Raw genomic sequence first — 12776 nt, forward strand, 5'->3', positions numbered from 1 at the left:
TAATCATCTTCAAGCTCGTTCTACTGTTACAATATGCTTGACAAACATTCTATGCCTCAACTTATACCAAACCATTCAAGGATTCTTCGAAACACGTGATTAGCTAACCACTAAACACGAGTAAAGATTCGATTACCTCCCTCTTATCAATCATTCCAATCTCCATCATCGATTTGATTCGATCTGCTCAATGCTGGTTTTTCCCGCATCACGAGCCATATCCCTATGTGCATGTGAAGAAATAATGTTCTTTCTCGTGTTACCTTGAGCTCCATAACAATAAGCAATCTCCTCCTGCATGCATGAAACCGGCAGCTTCGAATACAAAATGGCTCACGCAAGCAAATTATCTCGAAATATCAAACTTTATTTTCAGCCCTTTAATTAGATTTTAGTGAGGAATATCTACAATTATTTTTCTGGGTGTCGGTTAGACATCGTTGTCGATATCACACAACTGGGTCGTCCGGTCCACAAAATTTTTTGATAAAAGATTTTAGAAAGGACATGCCGACTAGTGACGTGTCATCACGTCATGATGCATGAAGGCCCTTTAGAAATTGCACCCAAATCCCTAATGCGTTGATATCTAAGTACGGCTAAATTATATAAATTATGACATCCACGTCAGCCACCATATAAAATCCACATAAAAAAGGACAAGATTCCACCGAAACCTTGAGATGACATATTGTACACCATCGATTTTGATTCGATATGGAACTTCAATATCTCGTTCGATTTCATTAGCACGTAGTACAAAAATTTCTGAGACACTGAAAGATAAAAACCAACCAACTACAATCCCAACAACGAACCGGCCAACCAACCGGCCAGTTGGGCGGTCTTCCTCTAACCTAATGCACGATTCCAAAAATGTATTTCATATAGTTACTTCTTCCGGACCTATAATTATGGATATTTACAATTATGGTTCGATATCTTTTTTTTCACATTTTATTGGTTCCCCGTCCTTGGCATCGAGATATATCACATCACTGAACACGCGTTCGGATTTTCGTCGCTGAACATCTGAGGGGGGTTTAAGCGAGGGTCCATAGGGTGCAATCGCTGGTCCATAGGCATCCCGTAGCCTTCGTTCACATAGTGAGTCGGGTAGCCTTGGTTCGCATACCCCGCATGGTAATTGTACGGCTCCACAGCATAGTTGTGGGCATAGCTGGGGGCGTAGCTGGGGGCGTAACTAGGGCCGTGGGAGTAGTTGTGGGCGTACGAGGGTCCCTCGGGCCAATACATCGGAGGTGGCGCGGAGTAACCGGGGTACTCCAATTTGCTCAGCTCCATTTTCGGGGCCTCGCCGCCACCCCCATCCTCCTTTTTGCTCTCTCCCTTGTCCTTCTTCTCCCCACCGTCCTTCTTCTCGCCGCCGCCAGCGGCGGCTTCTTTCTCTTTCTTGCCTCCGCCGCCGCCGCCCCCTGCTTCTTTGTCCTTCTTCTCGCCGCCGCTGCCTTCTTTCTCCTTCTTGTCCGTAGCTCCGTCGTCCTTCTTCGCTGGCGGCAGCGGCACCACCTCGACGCTCCTCTTGAGCTTCTTTTGAAGGCGCGGAGTCAATTCCTTGGGGTCCACCGTCCCGGTTACGGCCACTAGATCCTTGGCTCCGTCAATGCTCACCGCCTTCACACCTGTGTATGCCAAGTCAGATTGAGTTAGACATCATCCGTTGCAAGGTCAATAATCTTGCCATTTGGTAAAATCTTGGTGAAGCAAGAAAGAGCTTTAAAAACATGGACGAATCACAACACGTTCCTTGGCCACTACATATTAAAATAAGAGAAAAACGGTGTATGGTCAAAACCAAACCACTTCTGCTGGCCACAAGATAAATTTTTTCCCCCAAAAAGAGACAATTCTACTCTAAAGAATAATTTCCTTCAGGTGAAAAATGGAGGGCGTTCATTGAAATGAAGAACCTTTTGACTGTAGAATTCAGAGCAGTAATTGAATCTCTAGACGCTTTAAACTAATCTCTTACCGTCCATCTTCGAGATGATCGTTTTCATCTTCGAAATGCAACCCTCGCAGTGTGTCCTGATTTTAAAAACCACCGTCGTCTGAACCCAAAAACAAGAAAGAACCACAAGAATCAAAAGATTAGCTACGGTTCCAACCACCCTCTGACCCAGACCACAATGATAAAAAAAACAATTAACCAAAGACAGCGTAGCTTTAGCATCATCAAATGTTCAAGAATCACGATTGTTTTGGTCAAACTGAAAGACCCTTTCTTCGTAGATTTCTATGTACCTCTTTGGGTTTCTTGTCCTCTGCCTTCTTGTCCTCTGCTTTCTTCTCTGGTTTCTCCTCAGGCTTCTTATCACCACCGCCACCTCCATCTTTTTTGGGCTGCGGAGAAACAATCTCCACCTTCTTCTTCGTCTTCTCCTCCAATTTCTCCTTGATCTTCGCGGGGTCGACTTTCCCGGTCACCGTTAATTTGTTGCCAGCACTGTCGACCTTCACGTCTTCAACGCCTACGCAACCACCACCACAACCACCACCGTCATCAGCATCACCAACAACATCAACAGCAACATAAAAATTCAATTTGGTGGGGGGTAAAATGGGATGCGTGTTAGGAAAGAGAGGGCGACATTTTCTATGCTTGGATTGTTTCACACGGCACCTTACTATCGAATAAACAAAAATCATCCAAAAAGCTGCGTCAACTCAACAAGCTCTGATCCTTATCCAGAACGTAAATACCAAGCAAAGGTACACCCAAAGAGTGGAATCTCTGTAAGGAATTTGATCGGACACATGGTGGATAGAATTCGAAAGGGATCGAGCAATGCGGATCTAGACGTTGCTTGTCGACTATGGAACGAATGACAGGTCAATTACGAAAGAAAATTTCACCTTGAAACTCGCCATCTCTCTCAACAAATCGAAAAACCATTTCGCCAAAACCGATCCGTAATCGAAGTTTCCGGACAACAATCTCGACATCACGTCGAACAGTTAACGTGCACAAATTTGGATGATGAAATCGAATTATTTTCTGGGTTCTAATCCCCCCTAGCGCGTACCATCGAAATTCCTGACAGCCCGCCGGACTTTCTTGGCGCAACCATTGCAGTGCATGTCCATCTTGAGGACGACGGCGACATTCCCGCCTTCGTCCTTCTTCTCGCCCTCGTTCTTGGCGCCTTCCTTCTGCTGCGATGGCGAAACAGAGCCAGACATGAGCACGTAAAACCTCGACAGAGAAATCACAAAAAAAAAAAAAAAAAAAACAGAGCACCCAAATGCCCAGAAACCACAGTGCGTGAAGGCCTAGGAAGCACCAACCTCGCCCATTCTCTCTTTGTTGTTACTGTCTCCCGTGCGTCCCTAAACGCTAAACACGAAGCGTGCAATGTCGTCTTCTTCTTCCGAGTACTCCAATGGTATGAAGAGACGAAATGGAGGCAAACGACGGGAATATATAGAGCTTGTTCGTGTCATGTTATGCGATGTGGCATGAGTGATGCATGATGTGGGGCATGTTATGTTATGTATGACCATGGGAAAAGATGATCATGATGACTGGGTGTTTTTTTTACTTCCTTTTTCGGTTTTTTTTAATGGGGGGTGATGATGACGTCATCTCGCAAGAGCAGAACCGCAGCAGCGTGAGTTGCCGCCGAGTTGGACTTGGACTCAATCTGGACTTCGTTTTTCCAGTTTTTTTTTTTTTTTTTTTTTTATGAAAAGTATAGCGAGAGTCGTCGTCTATCCATAAGGACAAAGTATTTTTTTTTAGCAAAAAGAAAGGATAAGTTTTTTTTTTTTATAAAATCGAAATAATGCGACACATGATGTGATAATTTAATGAACTTTCAAGTGCCAAATCGAACTTTAGTGAAAAAACACCGGCGCCCACCATCAAGGTACTAGAATGGTTTTCCGGGTCGAGCACGTCGTAAACGATGTCGAGAAAACGTTATGTTTTACCCTCGGAAAGAGAAGATAGGGGTGTCGGCCACCTCGTCGTGGAAGTCGTGCTTTGAATGACGTGCCGCACGACCGTATTGAGTATATGCGTGTGTCTTTTTGTGCGCGTAAGGATCTTCCCTTTGTTTCTATCTGGGTGTGAGATCTACCTAGTGCGATGTATGGAATTGTATGATGGAGTCGGGGAGCGTTGGAGTGTTTCTGCTGATCGGCGATGTCATGTGGGCCCGAGCCGTACATCCAATAACTTCGATTAGTATAATCGGGAAGGGCGGGCAGTCGAGCTCATTTCTTGATTCGATAGAAGCCAAGGGCGCTTGAATATGGTCCCAAATAAAGAAAGAGGTAATTAGAAAGCGGCTCCGATGACGACGCCATAAATTCTTGGGGGTTGTACTCGTACAAATCCAAATTTATTTTTCGAGAAGTAGATCGCCCCACGATATCCTAAATTAAATGAAATATACTATTAAAGGGAGGGTACAATCACTAGGGCCTGCCCGAATTATAGACCCAAATTAAATAGTCTAGTATTCCTTCACTACTCCTACCTAACATTCTTCGGGTTGGACTTAGGATGCTGATCTTGAATCATATTGTCTTCGGTGTTTGTCATCGCAGCGAGAATGGAAGAAGGATAAAAAAACAAAGAAAAGCAAAGGTGGTTTTCAAGGATTTTAGCCCTAGAGTGAAATTTTTGTTTGGTAAATAAAAAATGTCTGCTTATTATTCAATCTTTTAAAGAGAATGTGTTGTGCATATCATTTGGAATATTCAAAACTTGCGAGTATTATGATATTTTAGTATTGACCTGATTTAAACTTTCAAATCAATTGCCGGTAGTTTTATAAAATTCTACAGATATTTGAGCGTGAAATTGCACACTATTTACTTCCTAATATAATTAGATTTTACGATTTCACTTTCACCCAAATCCCATATTACTTAAGAGAGATATAGTAGATCATTTGGCAACAGCCTCATAAAAACTCTATATTTGTTATATGTTGTGTATTAATTATGGTCCAAAATTCTACGGCTGGACTTACAGTACAAATCAATTCGACCATTTTGTAAGAAATTATCCAATCACAATCTTGTGAACATCTTTCGTCGGGGAAGACGGATTAGACGTGGAAAATTCATGATCGCTAACACGTATGCATTCAAACGGGATATCGGACGGGATATTAATAGAGGGTAAAGTTGGATTAGGGTATCGGTTTGCGATTTTCTGCGAGACGAACATAAATTTTTAGTTAATATGTTATCGGGGAGTATCGCTTTGGAATTTTTAGTGGCATTATTCCTTGCATTAAAACACGACAAGATGCTGGCATCAACCGTAAGTGCGGGGGCTTGTGAAATTCATGTCGATCGAGAAAACTTGCAATTAGGTACGTAAGTGGAAATCCTCCTCAAAGCACACCACCACATGAGTATATTATCTTAGGCTCATTGCTTGGATAATGTGTGTATGTCCTCTAGCATGCATAAAATATTATCCATTTGTTCGCATCTGAATATGATATCTACTTGGTGTGATGTGTGGAATATATATGACAAAGGTGGGAGCGTGGGAGTATTTTCACTGATCGGTCAGGTCATACTCGCTCGGGCTGTATATCCGATCGCTACGATTTGAATATCCAAAAGATGCTTTACATGTGATAAAATATAATATCAAACAAGCAGTATGGACAATCGAACCAATTTCTCAATCTAATAGGAGTCAGAAGAGTTTAAATCAAATAGGGTCTCAAATAAGGAGAGATATATAAAAAAGTGGGTTCAATTACCCGGTATATTCTTGGGGTTTGCATTTATACAAAATCCATCTTTTTTCCCTTTCTCTTCTAGAAGTAGATCTCCCCACTAATCTTAATTTAAATGAAATGGACTATTAAAAAAAAGTATAATCACTGGGGCCTGCCCGAATTATAGACCCAAATTAAGTAGTCTATTCATTTACTCCTCTTACCTAGCATTCTTCAGGTTGGACTTATGATGCTGATCTTGAATCTATTGTCTTCGGTGTTTGCCATCATATGAGGATGGAAAAGGATAAAACAAAGAAAAAGCAAAGGTGATTTTCAAGGATTTTAGCCCTAGAGCGACAATTTTCTTATTAAATAAAAATGTTTACTTTTGATTTTATTTTTTTCAAAAAGCAGGTTTGCATGTCGGTTATTATTTTCGAAAGTTTAGAGTGTTATGGTATTTTACTATCGACAAAGTTTAAACTTTTAAATCAACTGACAATAGTTCAATAATATTGCACAGGTATTTGGGCGTCGTAAAATTGCCACTTGTTTCCTGGTACAACCAAATTTCATGTTTTACTTTCACCCGAATCCTAGACTACTCACGAGACATATGGCACATCATTTGGCAATGGTGTCATAAATACTCTGTAGGTTCGTAATGACTTCTACATAAATTATGACCCGAAATTCTAAAGCCGGAGCATTATTATTATTTCTTTTCGCTTTTGAATTGCGGCTTAGGGTTGATATTGCACGTACCCACTATGTGGTGGAACGTTTCATAAGAACTCATCTAATCACAACCGTGTGGAAATCTTCCATTACTTGTTTATCAGCACGAGTTTTGCCTAGCTAGGGCTCGAAATCTCCGAGTGTGTTGGCCTTTGTTTATAGCAATATTCATTGTCGTGACCTGTTTGCTCTTCACATGTTTTGCCATCTTCCTCATTCTCCTCATATGATTAGCGTTTCTCCGATAAAGGATATAGGATATACTAATGGTGAAAAGCACGAGTGCTTTCTGTCTGTCACGCCATACACGAGACGACAATAAGGAATTTCCACACTACAAACGCCAAGTTTCATTGTCTCTTCTAAATATGTTAAATTGTAGAGTTTAGTCGATGCAAGAAATATGATGCATTGTGCGAGGAAATTGTACTTGCTTAGTATTTTAAATCATCTTTAGATGGTTAAAAAGAACTCACATTTATACCTCGAGAGGCGACTAATTTGAATTCAATATTCTACGTTAACTATATGCTCGCTCACACGCTAGTGGGTAGCGTAAATCGGCTCGAAAATGCCTAGATAAACTAGAAAATTCTAGAATACTAATATTTTTGCAATACGAACAATGTTTCTCGCTCGCCGCGCTGTCGTATTATCCCCTTAAGAGCTTAATCTCATAAATAATAGAACTTTGAATAGTTTTTTTTTTATGGTCGAAAGAAAATTGTATTTGTTGCTCAAAAGGATATATGAGAAGTACATAAACTTTCATGACAAAGCAAATCCAAGCCCAAAATACTACAAAACAAAGCCAAATCTAGAAAACAATGAGGATCAATAGAGTACCAACAAAGTTGAGCACACATTCGTTCCATAAAAACGGATATGTCAAGTAAAATAAGCGACGGCCGATCACTGGATCCCACATCATCGTCAGTGTCGCACACGTCGGAAATTCCTTCTCCAATTACTATGGCGTTGCTAGTTGGCGGTATGTGCCTAAGTTTGACTTCCTCTACACCATTGCCATACGGAGACAATCAAAATAAATTGAATAAATACAAAATGAACTTTGGAAGAGCAAATCGTTCGTAATTTAGCGAGACGTTAGAGCTCCTACGATTACCATTGGAACTGAAGACAAAGGACCCATTTATGGATAGAGCATGGGGATATCGAATTCCTAAAAATATTATTAAACTCCAAAATCTAAATCAGAAGGAAATAGCTTCTAGATCCAAAACTAGATCATGAGTGTTTAAACTCTCATATCTAAAATTAGTTTCGGAGAAGAGAACTCCTAGATCTAAATCGCTGAGAGAAGAAAAAAAATAAGAAAATAACAATAAAACTCAAACAAAATCAACAAGAGAGGGAAGGGAGGGTGAGACTAGCTCAAATCTTCCCCATGCCTGAAGATCGAAGAAGACGATGAAGAGAAAAGAGAGAGGAAGAGAAAAAGACTTTTTGGCTGCTTAAGAAATATTATAAAAGTTTGAATAGCTGGATAAATTAATAACAACGATGTTGATGATGCTCATGTTGGCAATAGAACGGTCGACTTTGCAATCAATTCCATCGCCAATTTGCAATATGACGCTCATGTAAGGTCCTAATCACTAATTAATAATCTGAAAGCAGATATTTTGTTGTATCAAAGATAATGCATCATATACATTGGATCTACAATTGTGTCGATATTGTGAAAAAAAAGGAGGTTACTTTCAATATAGTGACTTTTTATTGCGAATAAAATCCGACTTTGTTTGACATGAATTTCAGTTTTGTCGATCCGATTGATTTTATCTGTTGTTGTGTCTTATGCATAAGATATTTTCTCTTGGGTTAATATCACGAAAAATCTCAAACTAGTACACATGTGACAATTTTATCATAAACTAATTTTTTGACCATAAAAAACACTAAGCTGGTACACTTGTGACAAATTTACCTTTAGTTTGTTTTCGTTAAATTTTACTGTCAAATTACTTTGTTAAATGATACACGGCAGTTGTCTGATGTGCCAGTTTTATGTTTTACCCTCTGTTTGTCTAATTTGTGATTTTTTGTGGTATAAATCTAATTTAACGGAAACTAATAAAGGGTAAATTTGTCACAAATGTACCAGTTTGGAGTTTTTAGTTGTCAAAATATTAATTTTGGGTAAAATTGTCACATGTGTACCAATTTGAGATTTTTTTGATCAAAAAATTAATTTAAAATAAATTATTAGAGTGGTACCAGTTTAGAATTTTTCGTGATATTAATTTTTTTTTCTTTGGGTTTTTGTGAACCCCAAGAGGCTTTTTCATCAATCCTATCTTCTCTTCTCTTCTCTTCTAACACGCAATGATCAATCGAAAAGCTTCTCCACTTGTATCATTGTCGATCACATCCTAAGATTGCCGATAGAGCCCGAGCGAATGAGAAAAGAAGAAGCCTGTACGCCGTTGATTGTGGCGACTATTGGATTGGACAGCAAGCCATTGGCCGCCAAGGAAGAAAAGCCCCTTTTGACTTTTATTAAATGAGAGAATCGCTTGGCCAATTAAAAATGAGGAAATTGATTAATCAAGGTCAAATCTCAAATTGCCCACTATGATTGCTCTCAATTCATGAAAGAAGAAATCAACTTAAAATTTGATGGCACTATCGGTAGAAAAGTGAATGGAGGGTTGGCTTCAATGGAGGAAAGGACAATTCCAATGCCAAATTGGAGACATTGGTCATCAATGAGAAGGTGACATTTTGGGCTCCCGTCTTCCTTTGGAAGGAAATTTTTTTCCTTTTCTTTACCCTTTTTGTGGGCCCTTTTAACTTCTCAATTCATGAGAGAAGAAAGTAACTTAAATTTGACGGCACTATAGCTAGAAAAATAAATGGGGATTGGAATTAATGGAAGGAAAGGACAATTCCAAAGCCAAATTGGAGACATTGGTCATCAATTTTTTTTTAGTCAAAGGAAATTTTTATATATTACCAAAATGATACTTGAAAGGATTTATAAAAAATCTCAAAAGTCACAATAACAAGGCAAGTCATATATCTCCAAAACAAATCAAAAACCAAAAATCAAGGCATATCATCATAGCATGGTTGGCAGAGATAATCACACGCTCGTCCTTCAAAAATATATCTATGACTGCATCCCAGCAAAAGGATTGGCGACTGATCACCAAATCACATAGCATCATTAGTGATAAGCACGCGTTAGGAATTCCATCTGTAGTTATGGCTTTACCTTTAGGCGATGTGGGCCTAGGTTTAGATCTGAACTTATCAACATGCTTATTAGTCATCAATGAGAATATGACATTTTTGGGCTCTCGTCTTCCTTTGGAAGGAACTTCTTTCTTCCTTTTTTTCCCTTTTTTTTTGTGTCCTCTTTAGCTCTCAATTCATGAGACAAGATAGGAACTTAATTTTTATGGCACTATGGAAAGAAAAGAAAATAGGGTTGGAATTCATGGAAGGGAGTGTAATTCAAAGCCAAATTAAAAGCATTTGCCATCAATGAAAAGGTCACATTTTGGGCTCTCGTTTTCCTTTGGAAGGAACTTTTTTTTTCTTTTTGTTGTTCAATGCCTTGGTGGGGGACCTTGCCAGTGATAAGAGGGTGAGAGAGACATAGTGTTCCAATGGAAGGCGCTATTAAATAATGGAGCCTACAAACAAGGAAAGAAGCGACTCCTCATCGTTTACGTCCGTTGATTGATGAGTTTAGACAATAGTTAGGCAAGGCCAACTTCAATTATTCATTCTCAGTCAAATGAAAACAGCGGAAAATCGTATAAGAGCTAAGTTGTCTTTTGAGACTGGCGTGCCTGACTTTGTAAGCACTCGCCTCATCTCTTATATGTTAATGTTTTTTGATGTCACAAGAAGGGAATATAAACTGTGCAAGCTATGCAGAAAATGATCTCTATCTATGACGAATGATTGGTCAAAATTTCGTCAAGAAAATAGATTCCAAGAGTCATCTCTCATAGCACAATCTATTCTATTATCTATAGAAAAGGTGGAGTTGAGCGAATGCCCGGTCCTATGCTTGCGACAGGACACTGCACTTTACTTTAGTGGTGGCCACATTGGCAACCAGATAACATAATGTTGCCATGTGAATCATATTTGATCAATTAGCAAGTAATTTGTTATTGTCAAACTTCTATCACTTGTTAAATTTACTTTTAGAAATGTAGATAAAGTATCCTTAAATATGTAATTTACCCATTAAAATTGAAATTAATTCAAAAGGAGAAATACATCTTATTACATGAGACTACTCATAATCTGAAGTATAGCTTTTGTTAATTACGTGAATAAATGCACTATTTATTCATTTGATTTAGGAATTGTTTATAATCATTTGAAGGATAACTTACTCCATTTCTCTTAACATTGACTTAAGTCAAACAATACAATAAAAGTGTTGAGAAAATTTATATAATGTTTTAAAGATGACAAAATAATCAAAAGCTCATGACATGTGCATTTGGATGTGTAGAACAACTTTTATATACCCATGGCATATACAGATGGTGTTGACAACAGGAAGTTTATGTCGAGGCTAACAATACAACTTAAATGGGAATGAATAGGTTGATTAAAACTTTAACAAATTTTTGCAGAATATATATAGTTATACTATGATAGATGCTGAATTAAATTGATAGTATGAGATTCACAATACTTCTATCAAATAGATATAGAAAATATTAAAGAGATAAAACATATTGAGTATTAATATATATAGTGGTTCAGCTTATATTAAGCCTACATCACTCTCTTAGATTAACAACCACCAACAAGGCTGAATGCACTTGTAATCTCAAGAGCCGTTAGAAAATAGTGAGTATTGTTTCCACCCGAAGCTGTAGATTCCACTATCAATAAACTATGAAGCTTTCTTTCCACCGTTCCCTTTCTTTTTGCCTTTATAATTTCTTCCTTTTATCAAGGGACTTTCGAACCTTCTTGTTAATAGAGCCATCTACTCTTCATCTTCTTCCGAACGATGTTGAGTCATTACATGAATAGAATTAGCTTTAATTGCAATAAATTTCTTACCCTTTTTTTTTTTTCCATTTTCATCATTTTATATATCAGCTTTGTACGCCATCAGAGCCCCTATCAATTCATTTATTGATAGAGGCTACATTCTCGACATTTAACGGTTTCTTTGGAAGTGCTCTCAACAATTTGTTCACGTTTTCTACACTAATATATGGCTTTCCTTGGTTGGCAAGACCATTGACAATATCGAATAACCTCACAAACATTTTTGCAACTTTTTCATCTGGCTTCATTTTTAAAGTTTCGTAATATCCCTGCAGAATGTTCATTTTCGTCTCTCTGACTCTATCGGTTTCTTCAAAAGTGACTTCAACTTTGGGCAAATTTCTATGGCTTAGCACAATAAGATATATGATTAAACCCAAAAGGAGATAAAGCACGGTATAAGACACGTAAAACTTTGGCATTAAGAGTTTGTCTTCAAGTTAATTCTTGTGAAGTGAATGCAGTTAGTGGTGGTTTTAATTGATCAGTTTGGCTTACTTCCAGGTGATATTGTTGGTACAACTTGTGACGTCTTTGGATTGAGTCACTGAGGTATTTTCACTTTGGCTCATCCCATACCGAGCCTTACGGTTTTGTTTCTTGGCATATAGGTGGATACTTTCGCAGGAGGTCACCCATCCAAGTGGTGCTCCCACCTAAGAACGCTTAAGTTTAGAGTTCGAAAACTAAGCATTACCGTTATATCAAAATGCAACTCCGTGAGTTAATTCCAAGTTTTACATATATATATATAAATATATTCCAAAATCGCTCTCCCCCTATTTGGTGTACAGTTCAATTCATTTGCTATCCTAGAAGCTTACGAGGAGCCCCTCTGTGCAAGCCCTCTGGCCTTGGCAACCACTCCTTGCCCTCGTCATATCGAGTTGTTACAGGCACACCACCTTTCACGTGGTTTGTCCCCAAACTATAAACCTATTAGAGGGGTTCTTCTCTAATACCATATTATGACATCCTTAGATTAACTCACCGAGGTATTGTCCACATTAGCCCATCTCATTCCGAGCCTCATGGTTTTGTCCCTTGGTGTACAGGTGGGCACCTTTCCAACAGGTCACCTATCTTGGTAGTCTTCCCACCTGAGCACGCTTAACTTTGGAGTTCTAAATCGCTCTCTGATGTTCGGTGCACAGCTCAATTCATTCTTGGTCCCTTTGCTATACTAGAAGCCTAGCAAGAGCCGATCCTTGTCCAGGCCCACTAGCCTCGGCGACCACTCTCGCCTATGTTTGTTCTCACAAGTTG

At 38.9% G+C, this 12776-nt stretch overlaps 1 protein-coding gene across 2 annotated transcripts; it reads right to left on the minus strand.

Moving 5' to 3' along the window:
• Positions 1 to 705: 705 nt before the first annotated feature.
• Positions 706 to 3432, minus strand: LOC115674189 (heavy metal-associated isoprenylated plant protein 5-like). Of its 2 annotated transcripts, none has more exons than XM_030596532.2 (5): positions 3310 to 3432; positions 3048 to 3177; positions 2266 to 2492; positions 1994 to 2072; positions 706 to 1643 (listed from the first exon to the last, which is right to left on the minus strand). In XM_030596532.2, exons 1-5 carry the CDS (start codon positions 3316 to 3318, stop codon positions 991 to 993), a joined length of 1098 nt encoding a protein of 365 aa, XP_030452392.1. In that variant the 5' UTR covers positions 3319 to 3432; the 3' UTR covers positions 706 to 990. The 2 variants fall into 2 exon arrangements, with proteins under 2 accessions (XP_030452392.1, XP_030452393.1); XM_030596533.2 differs by having other exon boundaries at positions 3048 to 3174; positions 3310 to 3389.
• Between the last annotated feature and the right edge of the window lie 9344 nt (positions 3433 to 12776).

The sequence above is a fragment of the Syzygium oleosum genome, unplaced genomic scaffold, assembly GCF_021117445.2.
Source record: "Syzygium oleosum isolate NSW1041296 unplaced genomic scaffold, Sole_v2.1 Sole_v2.12, whole genome shotgun sequence".
Lineage (NCBI taxonomy): Eukaryota > Viridiplantae > Streptophyta > Magnoliopsida > Myrtales > Myrtaceae > Syzygium > Syzygium oleosum.